Source organism: Schistocerca americana, chromosome 1, assembly GCF_021461395.2.
Source record: "Schistocerca americana isolate TAMUIC-IGC-003095 chromosome 1, iqSchAmer2.1, whole genome shotgun sequence".
In the NCBI taxonomy this organism is placed as follows: Eukaryota; Metazoa; Arthropoda; class Insecta; order Orthoptera; family Acrididae; genus Schistocerca; species Schistocerca americana.
This window is the reverse complement of record NC_060119.1, coordinates 449,959,375-449,983,441: the sequence shown is the minus strand read 5'-3', so window position 1 is coordinate 449,983,441 and position 24,067 is coordinate 449,959,375. Positions and strand designations below refer to the sequence as shown.

The 24,067-nt window shown below is 43.5% G+C and overlaps 1 protein-coding gene across 4 annotated transcripts in view; it reads right to left on the bottom strand.

Annotated features, from left to right (window-relative positions):
- The window catches only part of LOC124603184 (nucleolar transcription factor 1-A-like), a 211,756-nt gene that overhangs the window by 125,991 nt on the left and 61,698 nt on the right, over positions 1-24,067 (bottom strand). For all 4 annotated transcript variants that reach the window (XM_047136379.1, XM_047136378.1, XM_047136380.1 and 1 more), the window contains one exon: positions 23,122-23,399. In XM_047136379.1, the coding sequence (XP_046992335.1) occupies positions 23,122-23,386 (265 nt within the window). In that variant the 5' untranslated portion in view covers positions 23,387-23,399. The remainder of the gene's footprint in view (positions 1-23,121; positions 23,400-24,067) is intronic.

Here is a 24,067-nt window from a genome sequence, read left to right as displayed (position 1 = left end):
TGCTTCGGTAGCTCAGATGGTAGAGCACTTGCCCGCGAAAGGCAAAGGTCCCGAGTTCGAGTCTCGGTCGGGCACACAGTTTTAATCTGCCAGGAAGTTTCATATCAGCGCACACTCCGCTACAGAGTAAAAATCTCATTCTGGAAACATCCCCCAGGCTGTTGCTAAGCCATGTCTCCGCAATATCCTTTCTCTCAGGAGTGCTAGTTCTGCAAGGTTCCCAGGAGAGCTTTTGTAAAGTTTGGAAGGTAGGAGACGAGATACTGGCAGAAATAAAGCTGTGAGGACCGGGCATGAGTCGTGCTTCGGTAGCTCACATGGTAGAGCACTTGCCCGCGAAAGGCAAAGGTCCCGAGTTCGAGTCTCGGTCGGGCACACAGTTTTAATCTGCCAGGAAGTTTCATATCAGCACATACTCCGCTGCAGAGTGAAAATCTCACTCTGGAAAATTTTCCTGTTGGTAGCACATTTTTTTCCTTCTGAACCACAACAAATGCAACCATTTCTTTAATGTGTTGAAAGACCAAGGAAATTCATTGAGTTTCCCAATTCCTGCGAGGAGCTTCCATACTCCTGATCTTTTTACCAGGAATAAGAGAGTGGGTTATTGAATAAAAGTTCTCTCTTTTTGAATTTTTGTAATTGTTCTTACAGATATGCCACTATATCTGGCACCTTGCAGGCTACTTTTCTTCACCATATATTTAAAATTGCACACTCTAGCTCCTTGGTAACGTGACTTTATTATATTCATTATTATTTCCCTACCCTCATTATGAACTGTCTGTTCCTTCTTGGGCTCTGAAGACATTGTAGAGGCAGAAGGACTAATCTTTTCTACTTATTCGCCAGTCACTGAATCCAGCAATTTTCTGTGCAAATAAGAAACAACAAAACAACAGCAAAGCAACGCTGACATAAATAACTATAAAATATAACACATTAAGGAAAGAAAACTGGAGAGCTTACATGTTGAATAATGAAACATGCTACAGCAAGCCTGACACCGAAGTTTGCTGGTAGGGGAATGTTTTTCAGACAGCCAATACCACTGACCATATGCAGGAGAAGGAAAGTACGGGAAGGAGTGTTTCCCTGCTCCCCACCTCGACCTTTGCAGGTATTCTTCTGAGCTGAGTACTGTACATAGGGGAAGGCTTTGTGAGGTAACGAGTGAGTCATCGAGCCCTGAAAATATTCTAAGTTCAGAGGAAGCAGTGGCCGCTTGGCGGGCGCAGGCCGCTCGGCAGGCCGATCATGTGGGGGCAGACACTGCCGAATGTGAGGGGTAGCCCCAGCGCACGGTCCAGCCGCGTGTCTGGGAATTTCGCTGTGACGAGAACGGTGCTTTGTGTCGATGAAAGAGACTTGTATGCCGCGAGTGCCTAAAATGAATTAAGAGTAGCCAGATGAATTAAGATACCTCAAAAAGAAACATGTACATTACTATTATTTGCGCAATGATTCTGACGGTGTAATCATATTTTCAATATATTTATTAGTTTGAAGTATAGTATCCGATGATAAATTACAGAAGTAACACCCAGAAAAAACTTCTAAAATCTAAACGCTTCTTCCGATTTTGTCGATCGCCATGTCTTTAGAAAGCTATTAGTGTAAACCTTATTGGAGGTCAAAGTGGCCGATGACTATCGATCGCGTCAGGTCATAAGTACTCCACAGTTACACGAAGAAACAGTAGCAGCATGCCTATAAATATATTTATTCATCTATGTCTTTGTTTATACCCGATATATACTATTCATGAAGAAACTGGTTAAATATTTACTGTGTTTTAGAAAGTACAGAGACATTGGGCTCCTGGCCTACCTTTTTCTTCTTTTCTTTCGATATACACTCCTGGAAATTGAAATAAGAACACCGTGAATTCATTGTCCCAGGAAGGGGAAACTTTATTGACACATTCCTGGGGTCAGATACATCACATGATCACACTGACAGAACCACAGGCACATAGACACAGGCAACAGAGCATGCACAATGTCGGCACTAGTACAGTGTATATCCACCTTTCGCAGCAATGCAGGCTGCTGTTCTCCCATGGAGACGATCGTAGAGATGCTGGATGTAGTCCTGTGGAACGGCTTGCCATGCCATTTCCACCTGGCGCCTCAGTTGGACCAGCGTTCGTGCTGGACGTGCAGACCGCGTGAGACGACGCTTCATCCAGTCCCAAACATGCTCAATGGGGGACAGATCCAGAGATCTTGCTGGCCAGGGTAGTTGACTTACACCTTCTAGAGCACGTTGGGTGGCACGGGATACATGTGGACGTGCATTGTCCTGTTGGAACAGCAAGTTCCCTTGCCGGTCTAGGAATGGTAGAACGATGGGTTCGATGACGGTTTGGATGTACCGTGCACTATTCAGTGTCCCCTCGACGATCACCAGTGGTGTACGGCCAGTGTAGGAGATCGCTCCCCACACCATGATGCCGGGTGTTGGCCCTGTGTGCCTCGGTCGTATGCAGTCCTGATTGTGGCGCTCACCTGCACGGCGCCAAACACGCATACGACCATCATTGGCACCAAGGCAGAAGCGACTTTCATCGCTGAAGACGACACGTCTCCATTCGTCCCTCCATTCACGCCTGTCGCGACACCACTGGAGGCAGGCTGCACGATGTTGGGGCGTGAGCGGAAGACGGCCTAACGGTGTGCGGGACCGTAGCCCAGCTTCATGGAGACGGTTGCGAATGGTCCTCGCCGATACCCCAGGAGCAACAGAGTCCCTAATTTGCTGGGAGGTGGCGGTGCGGTCCCCTACGGCACTGCGTAGGATCCTACGGTCTTGGCGTGCATCCGTGCGTCGCTGCGGTCCGGTTCCAGGTCGACGGGCACGTGCACCTTCCGCCCACCACTGGCGACAACATCGATGTACTGTGGAGACCTCACGCCCCACGTGTTGAGCAATTCGGCGGTACGTCCACCCGGCCTCCCGCATGCCCACTATACGCCCTCGCTCAAAGTCCGTCAACTGCACATACGGTTCACGTCCACGCTGTCGCGGCATGCTACCAGTGTTAAAGACTGCGATGGAGCTCCGTATGCCACGGCAAACTGGCTGACACTGACGGCGGCGGTGCACAAATGCTGCGCAGCTAGCGCCATTCGACGGCCAACACCGCGGTTCCTGGTGTGTCCGCTGTGCCGTGCGTGTGATCATTGCTTGTACAGCCCTCTCGCAGTGTCCGGAGCAAGTATGGTGGGTCTGACACACCGGTGTCAATGTGTTCTTTTTTCCATTTCCAGGAGTGTATGTTTATTTAATTGCTTATGTATTTAATAATGTGTGTTAGAGCATGTTTATGGTCCAACCGTAGAAATATTTATTTAATTTCCAGTTATTTAAATGTAAATCCAGTATTTCGTTTGTGCTTAAATATGTATATGGGTGCATTGGTTTAAAAACAATGCTCGAGTGCTTTAGCCAATCACAGCGCTCATGAATGGGGAGTTCTAAGCAGGAGGCAGTTAGAGACAGGTCGGGACAGGACACGGAAAGTGCTGGACGGCACAGCGGACGCACGGTCAGAGGAAAGACTTGGACACTGGAGCAGTTTGCGCATAGTCGCGGCAGATAGAAATATTTCGTAGTGCATTTAGAAGTGAATAGCTCACGAGCTATGTTGTTGCTCATAACTAATTATGTGTAGTAGGAATCTATTGTTTCCCTGTTATTCAACTTATATTTCATTTAATTACTGGACCATCGACACCATAAGTGTTTTGCAGAAATATACCGCATTCTCAGAAATACTTCTACTATCGTACTCATCATTTAAAGTCGTTAAGATAGTACCTCCAAATTATATTTAATTGCAATCTTTCATTTGTAAATGTCTATGTTACATTCAAAATTCGCAACTGCCAAGTGACAGGAACTTAGACCATTTGATTCAAGTATGTATTCTTACTGTAGACTCAGCAGTATTTGGCTGGTAATGCGGCAACTACGTATCCCAGCCCCTAGACAACGAAACCAGCCAAAACTTTTAATATTGCAATGTTGAGTCAGAGGGTACGTAGTTATTTTGAAAGCCCGCAGCTTTCAGAAGCAACTGAAATATCTCTTGCATTCATCAACCTGACAGCAGTGTATGACAAAGTCTGAAACAAAGCTATCAAAATTAACAACAGGCTCCATCAGGCATTCATCTTAGCAACTTCTTTTCGGTCAATCTGATATTCAATTGTAATGTGTACCCATGAGCAGACTTAAACTTTGATCACAATTTAGTAATGATGAAGAATAGGTGGAAGTTTAAGAGACTAATCCAGAAGAATGAGTATGCAAAGTAGTGGGGTATTGAAGAACTAAGAAATGATGAAATGGGTTCAAAGTTCTCTAAGGCATAGATTGTCATCTGCTGCTACTCAAATCTGAGTTTCCATTTTTCACTTTACTGCATCGCAGTTCAGGTGTGATGATGCCTTTGATGGCTTAGCATACCAATCCTGGCATGAAACGCGACCATGTTGATTACACATAATAAGAGGGTGGAGGGCATGGTCAGGTCTGGTAAAGTTTCCATCACTGACATTTCTCATTTTCCAGTTTCCAACATTCCTGCTCAAAATGTAAAACAGCAGATGAAATAGTTGTGCACCACTGCATCTTCTGCTCTGTTACACCAATTACATGGGCCAATGTTTAGACTCTTTTATGTTGTTCTTGATCTGATCCTTATAGCACTTCTGAGGAATGCCACAGGGTCTTCCACCTATGCTCACTTCGCTACACAGATACTGTCAAGGATGTCTGTTGTTTTTCATCTGCTGGAGATGCCCATCCCTCCGAGATGTTGACCAATGATGACGGCTTACACAAGTCATCCCATTTGATGTACATAATGTACCTAAGCTTCTGTTAGCTGAAGCGTTCTGGTTTCTTAAAATCATGCTGATACAGTGTGCAGGTTTTACATTGTAGAAACAAAAACCGCTCAATACATCATCAGTTTGATGCATAGTGTTAGATATTTATTCAGGAACACCTGATGTATGAAATGTCCAAAAGCAACATAGGTGGCATATATTCTGTTCTCCATGTTCTTTTCCACTGAGCAATTAGTTGACAATATACTTCCTAGATAGAGGAAGTGATTACACTTGTTCCAAAAGTGAGCTGGAAATAGAGTTACTGAAATCTGGAAAGACAGTTCCAGGAGCAGCCTGTGTGGCTACCTTGGCTTATGGGATGTTGATTGTCAGGCTAAACTGTTCATTTGCACTAATGAAACAATCAGACAGTTGGAGTTTTCCACTGACATCAGCATACTGCAGTTCAGTTGCGTGCGTGACTTGTGATATTTTTAGAATAGAGTCTGCACTGATCAAATGGTCTTCCACTGAATCTGTATTTAAGTTTTACTCTTGCACTGTTTACAGATGACGCCTACACACAGCCTGGATGTGAGGTACATGGCGAACAATGCTGGCTGAGAAAACATTCTCATTTGAGCCCCTTAGTAATAGGGAATTTGCCAGTTGTTTCATTCTGGCATAGCACTTGTCCAGATATGTCATCATGATGAGCTTGAATCACTCCAACACAGCGTTCACGGCAGCCGAAATATTTTCCGACTTCTGCATGGCTTCTATGCGCACAGTACAAAGAATTTTTCTGGGTCACGGAATATTAATAACAAAGTCTTATGCTGTTCACTGCAGTTCTCCTGCAGTTGCTGCACACAGAATATCATATCAATAGCAGCTCTGGGCAAGTGAAATCCAGAATGAGATTCAGAAAAACAGTGTCAGGAAGATGCTGGAGGCAATTCAACAGAATTCTAGCAAAAATTTTACCAGCCACGGACAGCAAAGACACTATGATGACGATGATGACTACCACAGTAGGTGTTCAGTTGAAGAGTAATGGACATCTCCAAAAGGGCAATCACAGAAGTTGGACAAACAGACATAGGTACAAGGAAGGTAACTGTGAATAAGTCTTGGATAACAGAAGAAATAAATTAATTGATCAATTAAAAAAATAAAAAAATAAAAAAAAAGTCACAGAATTTCAGGAGTACAGAAATATAAGTTAGCTACAAATGAAATAAATATTAATTCTGGGAAGCCAAGACAAAATAAATGCAGGAAAAATGTGAAGAAATTGAAAAAGAAATGGTCATTGGAAGGACTGATTCAGCATACAGAAATGTCAAAACAACAATGTCGTAAAATTAAAAGCAAGGACATCAAGAAAAGAGTAAACTGAGGAACTCTACAAGGAGGAGCACTTGTCTGATGACATGAGCAAGGATGAAATGGGTGTCAATATGGAAGACATAGGGGTTCAGCTTTAGAGTGAAGACTAACAGATACCTGGAAGACTTGTGATGAAATAAGACAGAAGGGGTAGATAACATTCCTCAGAAATTCATAAAGCCACTGTGGCAAGTGGCAACAGAGTTACTATTCAAACAGGTGTGGAGATATAATCTGTGAGCCTGGAGACATTCCCCAACACTTTCAGAAAACTGTCATCCACACAATGCCAAAGACAGCAAGTACAGATAAGTGCAAGACCTGTCATGTAATCACCTTAATAACTCACGCATTTAAGTTGCTCACAAGAATAATATACAGAAAAATAGGAAAAAAAACAAGACTGAAGATCTCTAGCTGATGATCAGTTTGGCTTTCTAGAAGGCAGGAGCACCACAGAAGCAGTTATGTCTTTGTGATTGATAATGGAAGCTAGACTTAAGAAAAAATCAAGACACATTCATAGGATTTATTAACCCGAAAATATAAATGGTGCTAGATGTTCAAAATTTTGAGAAAACTAGGAGTAAGCTGTACAGAAAGATAAATAATATACAATATGTAAAAGAATCAAAAGGGAACAATAAGAATAGAAGAACAAAAATGAAGTGCTCAGATTAAAAAGGTTGTAAGACAGGGATGTAGTCTCCCTACAGTTCAATCTAAACATCAAAGAAACAAAGATGGAAATAAAATAAAGGTTTAAGAGTAGGATTAAAATTCAGGGTAAAAGGATATAAATGATTTGATTTGATGATGCTGTTGCTATCCTCAGTCAAAGTGAAGAAGAATTACAGGACTCGCTGAATGCGATGAACAGTCTGAATACAAAATCTGGATTCAGAGTAAACTGAAGACAGATGAAAGTAATGAGGAGTAGCAGAAAATAGATAAGCAATAAGCTTATCATCAAACTGGAGACTACAAAGTAGGCAAAGATAAGGAATTTTGCTACCTTGGAAGCAAAACAACACATGACAAATGAAGCAAGTATAACATAAAAGGCAGACTAGCACAAGAAAAGAGGGCACACTGGTAAAGAGGAGTCTGCTGGTATCTGATGTCAGGTTTAATTTGAGGAAGAAGTTTCTGAGAATACACATTTGGAGCACAGCATTGGACAGTAGTGAATCATGGGTGGTGGGAAAATAGGGAAAAAAGAGAGAATCAAAACATTTGAGATTTACTGCTATAGAAAGGTGTTTAAACTTAAGTGGAATGAAAAGATAGGGAATACAGAGGTTCTTCATAGAATAGGCAAAGATAAGAACACACAGAAAACATTGACAAGAAGAAGAGACAAGATGACAGAACATTTGTTAAGACATCAGGCAATAATTTCAGTGATACTAGGGCAAGCTTCAGGGAGTAAAAACTGTAAGAGATGACAGAGATTGGAACATATCCAACAAATAATTGAGAACATATGGTGCAAGTGCTACTCTGAATTGCAGAGTTTGGCACAATAGAAGAATCCATGGTAGGCTGCAACGAACCTATCAAAAGACTGATGAGATTTTGTGTGTTCTATTATTGTAGCATTTATAGCACGCTTGCATAATACTGTTACAAGCTTCACTCTAGCAAACCAAAAAGAGATGTCACATGTTTTCACTTACATGACAGCACTCAAAAACTTACTGTGCATTTTGAGAACATTATTTCTGCCTCATAATAAATCCTTAGTGGTACAGAGGCTCAAGCGCAGATGTTACATATAGTAATCAGACATTGGTGACTGCTTGGCTGTGAAGGGAGACCGCACCAGACTAACTCACAGAATTAGAACATATAAAAAAAGAAACTGGAAAAGTGTGAGCAGACTAAGAATGAAACGGGAATGAAGCTGTCAAGGAAAAGGTGCCTTCCCCATGATGAAGGTGTCAAGGAAAAGTTGCCTTCCCCATGTTATAATACAACATATCTTCACCACACGAAGAACAAGCAGACATAATCATAATGCTTCAATTGTGCTACAGAAATAGTAGCAACAACAACAACAACAACAACACAAGCGATGTACTATGAAGTAATTACCTGAATGGGACAGAAATTGGTAGATGTGATGTACATGTACAGACAAACAAATGATTACAATTTCAGGAAAATTGGATGATTTATACAAGAAAAAGAGCTTCACAAATTGAACAAGTCAAAAATGCATTGGTCCACCTCTGGCCCTTATGCAAGCAGTTATTTGGCTTGGTATTGACTGACAGAGTTATTGTATGTCCTCCTGAGGGATATTGTGCCAAATTCTGTCCAATTGGTATGTTAGATTGTCCAAATCTCGAGATAGTTGGAGGGCCCTGCCCATAATGCTTCAACCATTTTTAACTGGGGAAAGATCCATGACCTTGCTGGTCAAGGTAGGGTTTGGAAAACACAAAGACAAGCAGTAGAAACTTTCACCATGTGCAGGTGAATATTATCTTGCTGAAATGTAAGCCAAGAATGCCTTGCCATAAAGGGCAACAAAATGGGGCGTAGAATATAGTTGATGTATCACTGCGCTGTAAGGGTGGTGCAGATGACAACAAGTGGGTCTGCTATGAAAATAAATGGAACCCCAGACCATCACTCCTGGTTGTCAGGAGATAGGGCGAGTGACGTTTAGGTTGGTATCCCACTGCTTGTCAGAGGTGTCTCCAGACAAGTCTTTGCCAGTCACTGGGGCTCAGTTCAAAGCAGAACATGTCACTGAAGACAATTCTACACCAGTCACAGAGATTTCAGGCCGAAGAGGTGTCTGGTGATGGCCTAACCAGTGGTGTGATACTAATATGAACATCACCCACTGTAAGGCCTAAAAAACAGGAGTGATGGGGTGCCATTTCTTTTCATAGCAGGAACCCTTTGATTGTCAATCTATGACACCCTTACAGCACAGCAGTGTGTTGATGATTTTCCATGCTCTGTTTTGTTGCCCTTCACGGTAAAGGATTCTGGGCCTATATTTCAGCAAGATAATGCCTGCCCGCACATGGTGAGAGTTTTTACTGCTAGTCTTTGTGTTTGCCACATCTTATCTTTGGCAGCAAGGTCACCAGATCTCTCCCCGGTTGAGAACATTTGGAGCATCCAACCAGCTCAGGATTTTGACCATCTAACGCTTTCAATGGACAGAATTTGGCACAGTATTCCTTTGGAGGACATCCAACAGCTCTATCAGTCAATGTCAAGCCGAATAACTGCTTGCATAAGGGCCAGAGGTGGACCAATGAGTCACTGACTTGCTCAAATTGTGAAGCCCTTTCTCTTAAATAAATCATCCACTTTTCTTAAATTGTGTTCATTTGTTTGTCTGTACATCACATCTACCAATTTTTGTCCCATTCACATAATTCCTTCACAGTGCATCATTTTCTATTGGAGAGAATTACTTCTGCTATTGTTAAGCTCAAACTCTGTCACCTTACCCACATTTCTTATGGATAATCAATGTATTTGTAAGAGTTATTTCTACTTTAGATATTTCAAAATTGGTTTCTCACTTGTTTTCATTATCTATGAGGATCCTTCAATAAGTAATAGGACACTTTCTCAAAGCAGGATGGTTTTATTCATGATTTATATACACTATACCAGTGGTTCCCAACCTGGGGTAATTACCCCTCCGCCGCCTCCCCCCCAAGGGTTACACTAAATTATTATTGTTATCGCAATTCGTAAGACTCTAATAATGATTATATAAGTTATCAAAAATTACTTTTTCTCAATTAGTAGCATTAATGTGATGAAGGTTACTGGTTCCTCACATTGCCCAGCCACTACACACGTATTTTCTACGTTGTCCTATACATCGCTGATGATAAAGTGAGACATATATGTAACAAATGCTAAATATCTCAAGCAAATGTCTTCTCTATGTTGTAGTTAGTACCTGCAGTAGTCTAGAAATTGCTTCATTACTCATTTTGAAACAGATAAATGAATTAATTGACAGCACAACACAGCAATAACTACATAAGGATGCTGTATACAGTATTATTATTATTATTATTATTATTGTTGTTGTTGCTGCTGACCACACAAAGCATCAACAGTCTGAAGTCTTCCAGTTCAGAAATAACGAGTGCAGCAATCAAGCGATTTATAAACAGTAAGTATAGTGTGCAGGTTTTAACTTGGTTGATTTTAAATGGCATTGCAATGTGCAGGCCAAGAAAATGCTGCAATGGAAAGGAGTAATGCAGGGGAAGTACATTTTGTAACAAGTGTCAACTCCCCCCCCCCCCCCCCCCCCCCCACAAACACACACACAAAGCTAAATGCCATTCATCTTTCATTGTATTAAAAATAAAAGTTTTACAGGAAAAGTCTTTCATTCTACAGCTTAGTTAGGTGCTAAAGTTGGTAATAATGTGGGGGAAAGGGGGTGGGGAGGGGGATGTAGGGCAGTGAGTGTACTAGCTAATGGTCTAAGAAAGGTGGGGAACCACTGCACAAGACTGTTCCCCCATTCTTTGACTATTAAACCTTATTTTCCAATGCATTCCATGGCTTTATGCCACCATAATGTGCGAGTCTGTGCGTCATCAGGGTACCACTCTAGTGGTCTGTATCTTAGCCAACTTTTTGCTGCATAATTGTTCTAGTACTTCCCAAAGAGTCCATCCTTCAGTAGTTCAAAGAGATAGAAATCCAAAGATGCGACATCTAGACTGTAGGACAGATGAGGAAGAACAGTTCACCGAATTTGTGTGATCTCCTCTTGGGTGCACAGACTTGTTTGTGTCCTTGTGATATTGTAGAGATGGAGAAGTGTGTCACATTTTTGTGCCCAAGACCATGCAGTAATTTTCCTCCACTTTCCTAAGAATCTCACAACAGACTTCAGAGTTGCTCATTTTATTATGAGTCCTTTTACTGTAGCCATGTCTTGACCAGATTAAGGTGTTGTTGTTGTTGTGGTCTTCAGTCCTGAGACTGGTTTGATGCAGCTCTCCATGCTACTCTATCCTGTGCAAGCTTCTTCATCTCCCTGTACCTACTGCAACCTACATCCTTCTGAATCTGCTTAGTGTATTCATCTCTTGGTCTCCCTCTACGATTTTTACCCTACACGCTGCCCTCCAATGCTAAATTTGTGATCCCTTGATGCCTCAAAACATGTCCTACCAACCGATCCCTTCTTCTAGTCAAGTTGTGCCACAAACTTCTCTTCTCCCCAATCCTATTCAATATCTCCTCATTAGTTACGTGATCTACCCACCCAATCTTCAGCATTCTTCTGTAGCACCACATTTCGAAAGCTTCTATTCTCTTCTTGTCCAAACTATTTATCGTCCATGTTTCGCTTCCATACATGGCTACACTCCATACAAATACATTCAGAAACGACCTCCTGACACTTAAATCTATACTCGATGTTAACAGATTTCTCTTCTTCAGAAACGATTTCCTCGCCATTGCTAGTCTACATTTTATATCCTCTCTACTTCGACCATCATCAGTTATTTTACTCCCTAAATAGCAAAACTCCTTTACTATTTTAAGTGTCTCATTTCCTAATCTAATCCCCTCAGCATCACCCGATTTAATTTGATTACATTCCATTATCCTCGTTTTGCTTTTGTTGGTGTTCATCTTATATCCTCCTTTCAAGACACTGTCCATTCCGTTCAACTGCTCTTCCAAGTCCTTTGGTGTCTCTGACAGAATTACAATGTCATCGGCGAACCTCAAAGTTTTTACTTCTTCTCCATGAATTTTAATACCTACTCCGAATTTTTCTTTTGTTTCCTTTACTGCTTGCTCAATATACAGATTGAATAACATCGGGGAGAGGCTACAACCCTGTCTCACTCCTTTCCCAACCACTGGTTCCCTTTCATGCCCCTCGACTCTCATAACTGCCATTTGGTTTCTGTACAAATTGTAAATAGCCTTTCGCTCCTTGTATTTTACCCCTGCCACCTTCAGAATTTGAAAGAGAGTATTCCAGTTAACATTGTCAAAAGCTTTCTCTAAGTCTACAAATGCTAGAAACGTAGGTTTGCCTTTTCTTAATCTTTCTTCTAAGATAAGTCATAAGGATAGTATTGCCTCACGTGTTCCAACATTTCTACGGAATCCAAACTGATCTTCCCCGAGGCCCGCTTCTACCAGTTTTTCCATTCGTCTGTAAAGAATTCGCGTTAGTATTTTGCAGCTGTGACTTATTAAACTGATGGTTCGGTAATTTTCACATCTGTCAACACCTGCTTTCTTTGGGATTGGAATTATTATATTCTTCTTGAAGTCTGTGGGTATTTCGCCTGTCTCATACATCTTGCTCACCAGATGGTAGAGTTTTGTCATGACTGGCTCTCCCAAGGCCATCAGTAGTTCTAATGGAATGTTGTCTACTCCTGGGGCCTTGTTTCGACTCAGGTCTTTCAGTGCTCTGTCAAACTCTTCACGCAGTATCTTATCTCCCATTTCATCTTCATCTACATACTCTTCCATTTCCATAGTATTGTCCTCAAGTACATCGCCCTTGTATAAACCCTCTATATACTCCTTCCACCTTTCTGCCTTCCCTTCTTTGCTTAGAACTGGGTTGCCATCTGAGCTCTTGATATTCATACAAGTGGTTCTCTTTTCTCCAATTAAGATTAAGGTATAGTTTTGCATTACTTCTTCGAAGGTGACATCGTGTGATGGCACTCCGGAAAAAGGTTCGACAAGAAAACATCATCATCAGCCTTATAATGAGCAAGCAATATGATATATTTGTTCCTTCTTTCCTGTTTGTGCTCTTCAGTCAGGGTTCAAGGAAACGCAATCCTTTGCATACACTAACTGCTGTACCAAGTGACTACAGAACCAACAGAGATGTCAAGTTAAGCACCGTGTTGCTTGATTGTTATTCATCGATTGCCTCAAATAAAGAATGTCCACGCACTGCAACATTGCAAGCATCGGAGTTGTGTGCAGCCTCCCACACATGGAAGATCAGACAAATTTCCTCATCATTTTTCTGTGGATGACATATGCTTCAGCCACTGACTTACTGTGCTTTTATCCACTACCTGGTGTCTGTAGACATTCTGCCAACATCAGTGAATATTTGCGACGGTCATTCAATAAAAGTTTTTTCATAATGATCAAATGCTGAAGGCAGACAGCCCCCCCCCCTCCCCCCCCCCCACACACACACACAAAAATAAAATAAATAAATAAAATAAAATTTAAGTATGAATATTCGCTGCAAGCACTGTAACTTCGATAGAGACATAAAGTGCAAACTGCTTTCGTCAGTTTATTAAGAGCTCAAATGCTTTGGCAAAATAACTGACTGTGAGATGTAGGTAAAAAACTGACACAGGAATCTATCAGCTGTAACCAAACAGCCCAAAATGCCATAAGTAGAAGCCCTTAAATGTCAAGCAAGGGAGACTTCCTGCAAGCCAAAGGGTTCCAGCAAGCAGAAGAGTTCCAGTGAGCAGAAGAATTCCTGCCAGTCTTGGTTGGTTGGTTTAAGAGGAGGGGAGGGGCCAAACTGCTAGGTCATCGGTCCCTCGTTCCGATTAAAATAACTCCTCAAAGGTGGAAGCAAAATAATTGAAACATACAAAACATACCTGGAAGAAAGGAGAAAACCACAAGAATGACAGAAGGGCAACAAACACTAAAATGGGCAAAATCAGACAAGAAAACTACAGAGACACACAAGAAACTTGTAGAAGACATCAAAACAAGAGAGCAGATTACCATGGCTGGCTGACCCTGACAACAAAAAGGAGAAGCCAGCCACTCTGCAACACATTAAAACCTCCACCCTAAAAGCACTAGGGTGGAGGACACAGAGGGAAAAAGGACATGTGCTAAAACTTAGATCAAATGATAAGAGCCACCCTCATGAATAAAACATAAAACTAAAGCTGCTGTTGAGGCATTGCTGCCCAAAACCATAGGTAGGATGCTGGGAAAGCTAAAAATCCGCCGCAGAGTGGCTAAAAGTGGGCAGTTCAGCAAGAGGTGGGCAACCATCATTTGTGAGCCACAGCAACTCTGAGGTGGGTCCTCATGACATAGTAGGTAACCATGTGTTAGCCACGTATGGCCAATTAAAAGCCAGCAAAGGACAACTGATTCCCTGCGAGAGTATCACATGGAAGACTTCCACACATTTGTAGTCTCCTTAAGAACACACAGTTTGTTGTGCGTACTGTTATGCCATTCCGACCCACAAAGCCAAAAAACCCTGCAGCATAATACAGAACACAGGTCAGTTTCGGAGATGCCAGTCTCAAGAAGCGGTTTCCACGTACCCTGTTTGGCCAGCCAGTTGGAAAATTCATTGCCTGTGATTCAGACGTGTCCTGGGGTCCACAGAAACATCACAGAATGACGGGACCGTTCCAGGGGATAGATGGATTCCTGAATGGACGCTACCAAAGGACGGCAAGGGTAGCACTGGTCGATAGCTTGCAGGCTGCTCAAGGAGTCAGTACACAGAAGAAATGACTTGCTAGAGCATGAGCGGATGTGCTCAAGAGCACGAGATATGGCCACCAGCTCTGCAGTGAAAACACTGCAGCCATATGGCAAGGAGTGCTGTTCAATATGTCCTCCATGAACATATGCAAAGCCTATGTCACCATCAGCCATCGAGCCACTGGTGTAAACCACTTCATGGCCCTGGTACATGACGAGAATCGAGAGGAAGTGATAGTGGAGAGCCACAGGGTTAACAGAGTCCTTAGGGCCATGTGAAAGATCCAGAAGAATCTGCAGCTTAGGTGTACACCAAGGAGGTGTATGTGAATGGACCTCGAGGAGAGGTGGTAAATGGGAAAGACTCCAGTTCAGACAGAAGGGACCGGACACGAACCGCATGTGTAAGCCCTGACCTGGGCTGCCGATGCGGGAGATGAAACGCTGTGGGTGGGAGAAGGAGACGGTAATTCGGATGCACAGGAGAACTATCAAGGTGTGCAACATAACTGGCGAGCAGTTGGGCACACCTAATCTTCAATGGAGGCACTCTGGCCTCCACCAGGACACTGAGCACTTCCGCTTAAGCTGACGAAGGTGAAGTAGCCAAGTCCTAAAAATCAATATGTCTCCACAACAGTGAGTGGATTGTCATTAAGGTAAAGTTCCAGTTCTGGAGGAACGGTGCAATGCCGACAGAAATGCATGACACACGACTTCGCAGCTGAAAACTGGAAGCCATGACTGCACCTTGTGAATGGCTCCCTGTAGGTGCTGCTCAGTAACACCAGTACTGGAGGAGCAGTATGAAATGGAGAAGTCATTTGCATACAGAAGTGAGACCGATGGCCCTACAGCTGCTACTAGACTGTTAATAGCCACTAAAAATAGACACACACTCAATACAGAGCCCTGCAGAACGTCCTTCTCCTGAATACAGGGGAACTATGGGAGGCACCGACTTGGACATGGAAAGTACGGAGCGACAGGAAGTTTTGGATAAAAATCGGACGGGGGCCCGGAGACCCCAATCATACAATGTGGCAAAGATATGATGTTGTCAGGTCATGTCATTTGCTTTACATAAGTCAAAAAAGACTGCAACCAGATGTTAGCATCTGGAAAAGGCTGTTTGGATGGCAGACTTGAGGTGGACAAGATTATCAGTGGTAGAGTGAACCTGGTGGAAACTGCTCTGACATGGAGCCAGTAGGCCACGTGACTCTAGGACCCAACCCAACTGCCGACACACCATACGTTCTGGCAGCTTACAAAGAAAGTTGGTAAGGCTGATGGGCTGGTAGCTACCCACATCAAGCAGGTTTTGACTGGGTTTGGGCACCGAAATGATGGTGTGCTCCCACCATACAATGGAAAAACGACATTGCACCAGATCCGATCGAAGATGATGAGGAGATGCCGCTTTTAGTCAGACAAGAGATGTTTAATCATCTGACTGTGGATCCAATCCGGCCAGGAGCTGTGCGGGGAATTGTGCAAGGGCGCTGAGGAGCTCTCACTCTGTAAATGGGGTATTGTAGGGTTGACTGTGGCTTGTAGTGAACAAGAGGACTTTCTCTTCCATTCGCCATTTGAGAGCGCGAAGGTTGGGGGATAGTTATCCACCGCAGAGGCTCGAGCACAGTACTCAGCAAAGTGCTCAGCAATCGCTTTTGTGTTGGTAGATAACACACCACTGATGTTAATGCCAGGGACACCTGTTGGGGTCTGGTACCCAAAAAGATGTCTGATCTTCATCCAGACTTGGGAAGGTGACGTATGGCAGCCAATGGTCGACACGTACCTCCCCCAACATTTTCCGTCGTTTTATAAGCTGGCGAATGCGGGCACAAAGCCGTTTAAAGGCTATTAGGTGCTCTAGGGAAGGGTGCCTTTTATGCCGCTGTAGAGCTCACCAACACTCTTTAATTGCCTCAGCGACTTCCAGCAACCACCAAGGGACTTTCTTTCGCCGCGGGCACCATAAAGAATGAGCGGCGATCGTGTTTTCTATCGCAGAAACGATCATTGTAGTGACTTGCTCAATGATAACATTGATGGCACCATGTGGGGAAGATTCAGCGGTGACAGCAGAGATGAAGGCTTCCCAGTCTGCCTTGTTTAAATCCCACCTGGGTAGGCATCCATGGGCATGACGCCTGGGGAGTGACAGGAAGATAGGGAAGTGGTCACTACCACACAAGTCATCATGTGCTCTCCAGTGGATAGATGGGAGAAGGCCAGGACTGCAAACTCATAGATCAATGGCCGAATATGTGCCGCACTGAAATGTGTGGGGACACCTGTATTTAAGAGGCAGTGGTCGAGTTGTGATAGTAAATTTTCGACCTCCTTACCTTGTCCAGTAAGCATGGTGCCACCCCACAAGGGGTTATGCACGTTAAAATCTCCCAAAAGTAGGAAAGGTTTAGGGAGTTGATCAATCAGTGCAGCCAATACGTTCAGGGGTACTGCACCATCTGGAGGAAGATATACATTGCAGACAGTTATTTCCTGTGTATTCCTTATCCTGACATCCACAGCTTCAAGAAGGGCTTTAAGGGGCACAGGTTGACTACATACCGAGTTCAGGACATAGACGCAAACTCCACTTGACACACTATTATAGTCGCTATGGTTCCTGTAATATCCCTTTTAGTCATGAAGGGCAGGAGTCCACATTGCCGGGAACCAGTTTTCCTGGAGGGGAATGCAGAAAGCAGGTGTAAAGCTTAACAGTTGCCGTAGCTCAGCCAGGTGGTGGAAAAAACTGCCACAATTCCACAGGAGGATTACGTGATCGTGAGACTGGGAAGGCATGAAAAACACAATGAGGCAGTCAACACCTCAGGGTCAACTGCTGCCACCCGATGAGTACCTGTATGGATGACAGCCATTGTGTCTGAGGGCCTAGCGTGATGTAGGTCCTCAGCGGATGCCAGAATCTCCACCTCATCCTCAGACACAGAGCTTGTACATCTACATCTACATCTACATTGATACTCCGCAAGCCACCCAACGGTGTGTGGCGGAGGGCACTTTACGTGCCACTGTCATTACCTCCCTTTCCTGTTCCAGTCGCGTATGGTTCGCGGGAAGAACGACTGTCTGAAAGCCTCCGTGCGCGCTCTAATCTCTCTAAATTTACATTCGTGATCTCCTCGGGAAGTATAAGTAGGGGGAAGCAATATATTCGATACCTCATCCAGAAACGCACCCTCTCGAAACCTGGCGAGCAAGCTACACCGCGATGCAGACCGCCTCTCTTGCAGAGTCTGCCAGTTGAGTTTATTAAACATCTCCGTAACGCTATCACGGTTACCAAATAACCCAGTGACGAAACGCGCCGCTCTTCTTTGGATCTTCTCTATCTCCTCCGTCAACCCGACCTGGTACGGATCCCACACTGATGAGCAATACTCAAGTATAGGTCGAACGAGTGTTTTGTAAGCCACCTCCTTTGTTGATGGACTACATTTTCTAAGCACTCTCCCAATGAATCTCAACCTGGTACCCGCCTTACCAACAATTAGTTTTATATGATCATTCCACTTCAAATCGTTCCGTACGCATACTCCCAGATATTTTACAGAAGTAACTGCTACCAGTGTTTGTTCCGCTATCATATAATCATACAATAAAGGATCCTTCTTTCTATGTATTCGTATTGTAGGTAGTGGTGGTGTGGGTGCCACCGCATTCCCTTGGTTCTTGGGGGCCTTTTTCTTTTTAGACGCTTCTTGGGTTTGTCCGGCTGAGAGGGCTTCACTGATTTAGTCTCAGGGACTAATGAGGACCGTGAAGCCCTACAACCAGCTACCTGTGGTTGCTTCAGCCACTGGCGGGTGTCAAATGTGCCACTGGTAGGAACCTGGGAAGGGAGTGACCCAAGGGATCCGTTCCTGGTGAGAGGAGCCGAAGAAGACTTACGCTTCTCTGGCTGAGAAGTGGGGACTGACGTGCCCAATGGTTCAGGGGGTGTTGCTCCTGAAGTAGGTTGCGCAGGAGCAACAGGGAGGGAAGTGCCCCACACCATCAAGCGGGCAGATGGAGTCTGACAGCTCTGAGAGCCAACTGTAGGCGGCGGATAGGAAGATGGTAGAACCGTTGTCAAAGTGGTGGCGTATGTTGACGTCATATGCACAGTATGTAGCCTCTCATTTTTTCTCTTAGCCTCAGCGTAGGTCAGTCGGTCCAGGGTCTCGTATTCTATTAAATTTCTTTCTTTCTGGAGAATCCTGCAGTCTGGTGAGCAAAGCAAATGGTGCTCTCCGCAGTTGACACAGACCAGAGGTGGGCACAGGGAGTTTTGGGATGTGAAGGATGTCCACAATCCTGAAAGATGACACTGGAAGTACGGTGGGAATACATATGGCCAAACTTCCACCACTTAAAGCACCGCATCGGGGAAGGGATATATGGCTTTACATCACAGTGGTAGACCATCACATTGACCTTCTTTGGTAATGTGTCACACTCAAAGGCCAAGATGAAGACACCGGTGGTAACCTGATTATCCCTCAGACCCTGATGGATGTGCCGGATGAAATGGACACCCCACCACTCTAAACTGGCATACACCTCATCGTCAGACTGCAAAAGAAGGTCTCTGTGAAATGTGATATCCTGGACCATATTTGAGTTCTTATGGGGTGTGATGGAAAAAGAAGCGTCCCCCAGCTTGTCACATGCGAGTAGTGCCTATGACTGGGCAGAGGATGCTGTTTTGACCAAGACCAACCCTGACATTTTGGACAAGCCCTCCATCTCCCCAAACCTGTCCTCTAAATGCTCCACAAAAAACTGAGGCTTCATCGACAAGAAAGACCCCATCAACTCTCGTACATATAATGTACCAGGGTGAATAAGCTTTGCTGCTAACCATAGCCTGGCGTTCCTCCCATGGTGTGGCTGGGAGGGGTGGGGGTGGGGGGGGGGGGAGGGGGGACACAAACGATTTGGGGTCAAATTTCTTAGCATTGAAGTTAGATGTTGACCACTTGGAGACTGCTGGTGTTTGACCACCCACAAGAGATGACGTACTACACTTCATGGCGTGTCATCTGCCCTGATGCCACCCACTACGACCAGGGGCTTTCCCCATGGGTGTCACCTAGCAGGATGGCCATTGCTGGGAGTCCTGATGCCCCAGGGTGACGGGCATCCTTGGCATACGTGGGGAGTTAACGGTGCTGGCATCAGCAGAGCGATCCCTGTGTGGTCAGGGGGCTACTACCAACAGGGTACATGGCGGCCCCACCACAACGGACTGGCTACCGTCCTGGATATCAGGCACAAACGAGCTAAGAAGTCCATTATCATCAACAGTGCAGAAAGGGATACTGCACAGAGGTTGGAGGAAAACGCACCCAGGAGCGCGACCTCGCTCAACAGCTGGAGAATGAGCGGAAGTGCAGATCCACGTCGATGAAGAATGTGAGATGTCTCACTGTATAATGAACACTATGCACCATTTAATGCACCCTTCACCAATTGGATCGCTCTTCGGGAAAGTTTTGAAAAATGGAGGTCAAACCCTACAAGGGACAATCACATAAAGGCCAAAACGTGTGACTCCTTTTAGTTGCCTCTTACGACAGGCAGGAATACCTCAGGCCCATTCTAACCCCCGGACCCATGGGAGGCGGGGGGACAGTCTTTGATAAACAAGTCTGCAGCAGATACTATGTGAGAGAGATTAAACTCTGTTAAGATTTTACACTAAGAATGACTTGCACAGCTTCGTTTTATGTACCTCTGTACTACGGTTATTGATTTCCTTCATACAGTTGTCGACATGTAACTGTCTGTAAGTCACTCTCATTTTGATGAGTACTTGAACCTAAGGGTTCATTCAGAACAACATAATCTGGCACTTCCATGGTTCATGGCCAGCAGTAGCATATGCTACTGTGTATATGCGAAGCTTAAGCAAGTTATAAGTCATGGTGGCCATTTGTTCTGGTTAATGTGTGGAAACGCTAGTAAGACTATTATGTTCTGCACTTACTGAATTTATAAACTAGTGTCATTGCTTTCATGCATGTTCACTGCAAATACATGAAGAAAATATAAAAAGCACACCAGTAAGCCAAACCACAACACAGTCTCATTTCCTTATCACCACCATATCTACTTCCTTAGCTTAACATGCAAGTCATTCTGTACCGTCTCTAATCACAGAGACCCCAGCTTGAATCCGTTGCTGTTTCACCCCTGTACGAAGCCACTCATTTCCAACAAATGACCTACAATCCTCTGATCTAATGGTGATCCGAGTAAATATGTTGAGACCTACGTCGGGTTATGACACTTTGCTTGGAACGTACCTCATTTGCAGATGCCACTTTCAAGACTAGTTGAAGAGCTATCTGGTAATTACTGGAAATATTTGATAATGTGCAAATGTTCAAGGACATCACAAACAAAATTACAGTTTTTTCAACCAAAGTTTTCTGAGGAAAAAATAATGTTGCATTACTTATTGAAAGCCCCCACATAGATGCAACTCATTTGTCTTATGAAAAATGCTGCACTGCGAACAACTTAACAAGAGTATGATTGTTGATCTGGCCATATTACATCCTTTCTTATGTGAAGTTGAAAAAAAATTGTAGTAAGTTTAAACATTTTATGATAGTAACAAGGCAATTCTTATCAAGACAAAATGGTGCAAATTGCCCATAGCACCACCAATATTTACAAGGATCCAGAGCCATCCATTTTGTCTGCAGGGGGAAAAAAGGGACAGATCAGATACAAAAAGACAGAAATGCATCTTGAACAAAATGTACAATAATGCTAGACACACAAATTAAAGACAAAATGTAATGTCAATGGAACAGGTGAACTTGCCCACTCTTAACTGATGGTTAAGTTGCCACTTTTTCTTTATACTACTGTTTTAATGAGATACTGTTTCATTAAAAATAGCTATTATATCCACATTTCACAGTTTTGTAACATTTTAATTAGGATTTCTGAAGTTCAATTTACCAATTTCATTTCACATAAATTAAGATTTTTTTGAGTTGTCGTGCTGAGCCTATAATGTTGATAGCATTATATTAATCAAAATAATACATGAATAATAATGGGAGAAATACACTGATCACCCAGAATATTATGGTCACCGACCTCCTATCAACATGAACCTGTCCAAGCGATAGCAGCACCACCTGGCAAGGAATGACTGCTATTCAGACACATGCACAATGCACGTTGTATCAGAGAGTGTGCTGTCTACGTGTAGAAAGGGGAAGGCATGCGATCTATCTGAGTTTGACCAAGGGCAGTTCGTGATGGCCTGGAGGCTCAGCATAAGCATTTCAGAAACTGTACAACTTGTTGGCTGTTCAAGGAGTGCTGTGGTGTGTGTCTTCAACACTTGGCGAAACCCAGGTGAGACCATGCCCAGATTTCATGGGACTGGGTGACCACCCCTCATTACAGATGTCAGACACTGTAGGTAGGACAGACTGGTAAAACAAAGCAGGCAGAAAACTGTGGCGAAACTAACATCAGACTTTAATGCTGGGCAGAGTAAAAATGTGTCTGAACACACAGTTTACTGAACACTCCAAACAATGTGCCTCCACAGTCGATGACCTATGCATGTTCCAATGTTAACACCATGACATCGGCAACTATGACTGAGATGGGCATGTGACCATCGGCACTGGACGTTGGTGCAGTGGCAGAGCATTGCATGATCTGATGAATCCTGATACCTTCTTCATCATGCCAATGGGAGGTGCAAATTTGTTGTCTTCCAGGGGAACCGTTCCTTGACACCTGTGCTGTGGGACAGACACATGGTGGTGGCTCTATTATGCTCTGGGGAACATTCATGTGGGCATCCATAGGTCTAGTGGAGCTTGTGCAAAGCACCATGACAGCCAAGGAGTATCATACACTGGTTGCAGGCCACGTAAGCCCCTTCATGAAGATCATTTTTCCTGATAGCAGTGGCATTTTTCAAGATAATGCACCATGTCACAAGGCCAGCAGTGTGATGGAGTAGTTTGAGGAACACAGTGGTGAGTTCCAATTTATGTGCTGGCCAGCCAACTTGCCAGGTTTGAACCTGATCGAACACATCTGAGATTTGATTGAACATGGCATCAGAGCTAATTGGCCCCCTCCCTGGAATTCACAGGAATTAGGTAACTTGTGAGCACAGATGTGGTGGCTCCAGTGATCTGCCAATGCCTCACTGCTTCCATGCCACATTGCGTTGCAGCTGTTATCCGTGCCAAAGGTGGACATACTGGCTATTAGATAGGTGGTCATAATGTTCTGGCCGATCAGTGTATAACTGGTAAACAAATCAACACTGGAAAAGGCAATTACATGTCTTTAGAAAGAAAGTATGCAGACTGTTATGCAAAGTAGCATTACTTACCATCATCAGCTAAAACTGAGTTGTTGTTATGAGTCCGTACATCATCAACATACTCCTCCTCAGCCCTTTCAATTAGATCTTCCACCTTATCTTTAGACACTGTGCCTTTTTTAGATTTGGTAACAGTTTTTGACGACTCTTTAGTTTTAGGCACAACTGCACTACTCCCAGCATTTTCATTTGACCGTACCCTTTTTCTTACTGTTATTTCTGAAGTGGAGGTATTATCAATTTCCGTTTGAGCTCTCTTCTTTTTTGCAACCATACTGCAATGCTCACTGAAGTACATAAAAAATAAAATTAGAAGTGTCAAGATTGGTCTTGGTCTCTCTCTCTCTCTCTCTCTCTCTCTCTCTCTCTCTCACACACACACACACACACACACACACAAACACACACACACACACATTTGAAAGTTGAAGAAACTGGAACTAATTTGTCCACACATGTGACATTCATGTAAGTTTATAAAAAGAATTGTCCCTGATAAAAAAGCAATTAATAATCATACCAAATTCTTTATATGATTTTGCACATTCCTGTAACACATAGAAGCTTTGACAATTTGGTAATGATGGTTGTGGTTACAACATGAAACTTAACAACACAGTTATCAGTGCTCTAACTAAAATGTTGTGACAAATGTGACCTAATTTTTCAAATTCAGACATTGATAACATAAAATCTTAATTAAAATGGCACTCATTCACTTGCAGCTGCAGACAGATCCACACACTGACTCGCTCTCAGGTACACAAAATTAGCAATTAGTAACATTATACAGTTAAAAATAACTACACTAATGCTAACTGAACACATACAAAAATGAATGAGAATGCCACCCTCCGAAAACACACAGAAATCTCCTACTTAACAATTTAGATGCAATGTTAGGTTGCAAAAACATTAAAATGAGTTCCACCAGTAAGATAGGATACATGGTAAT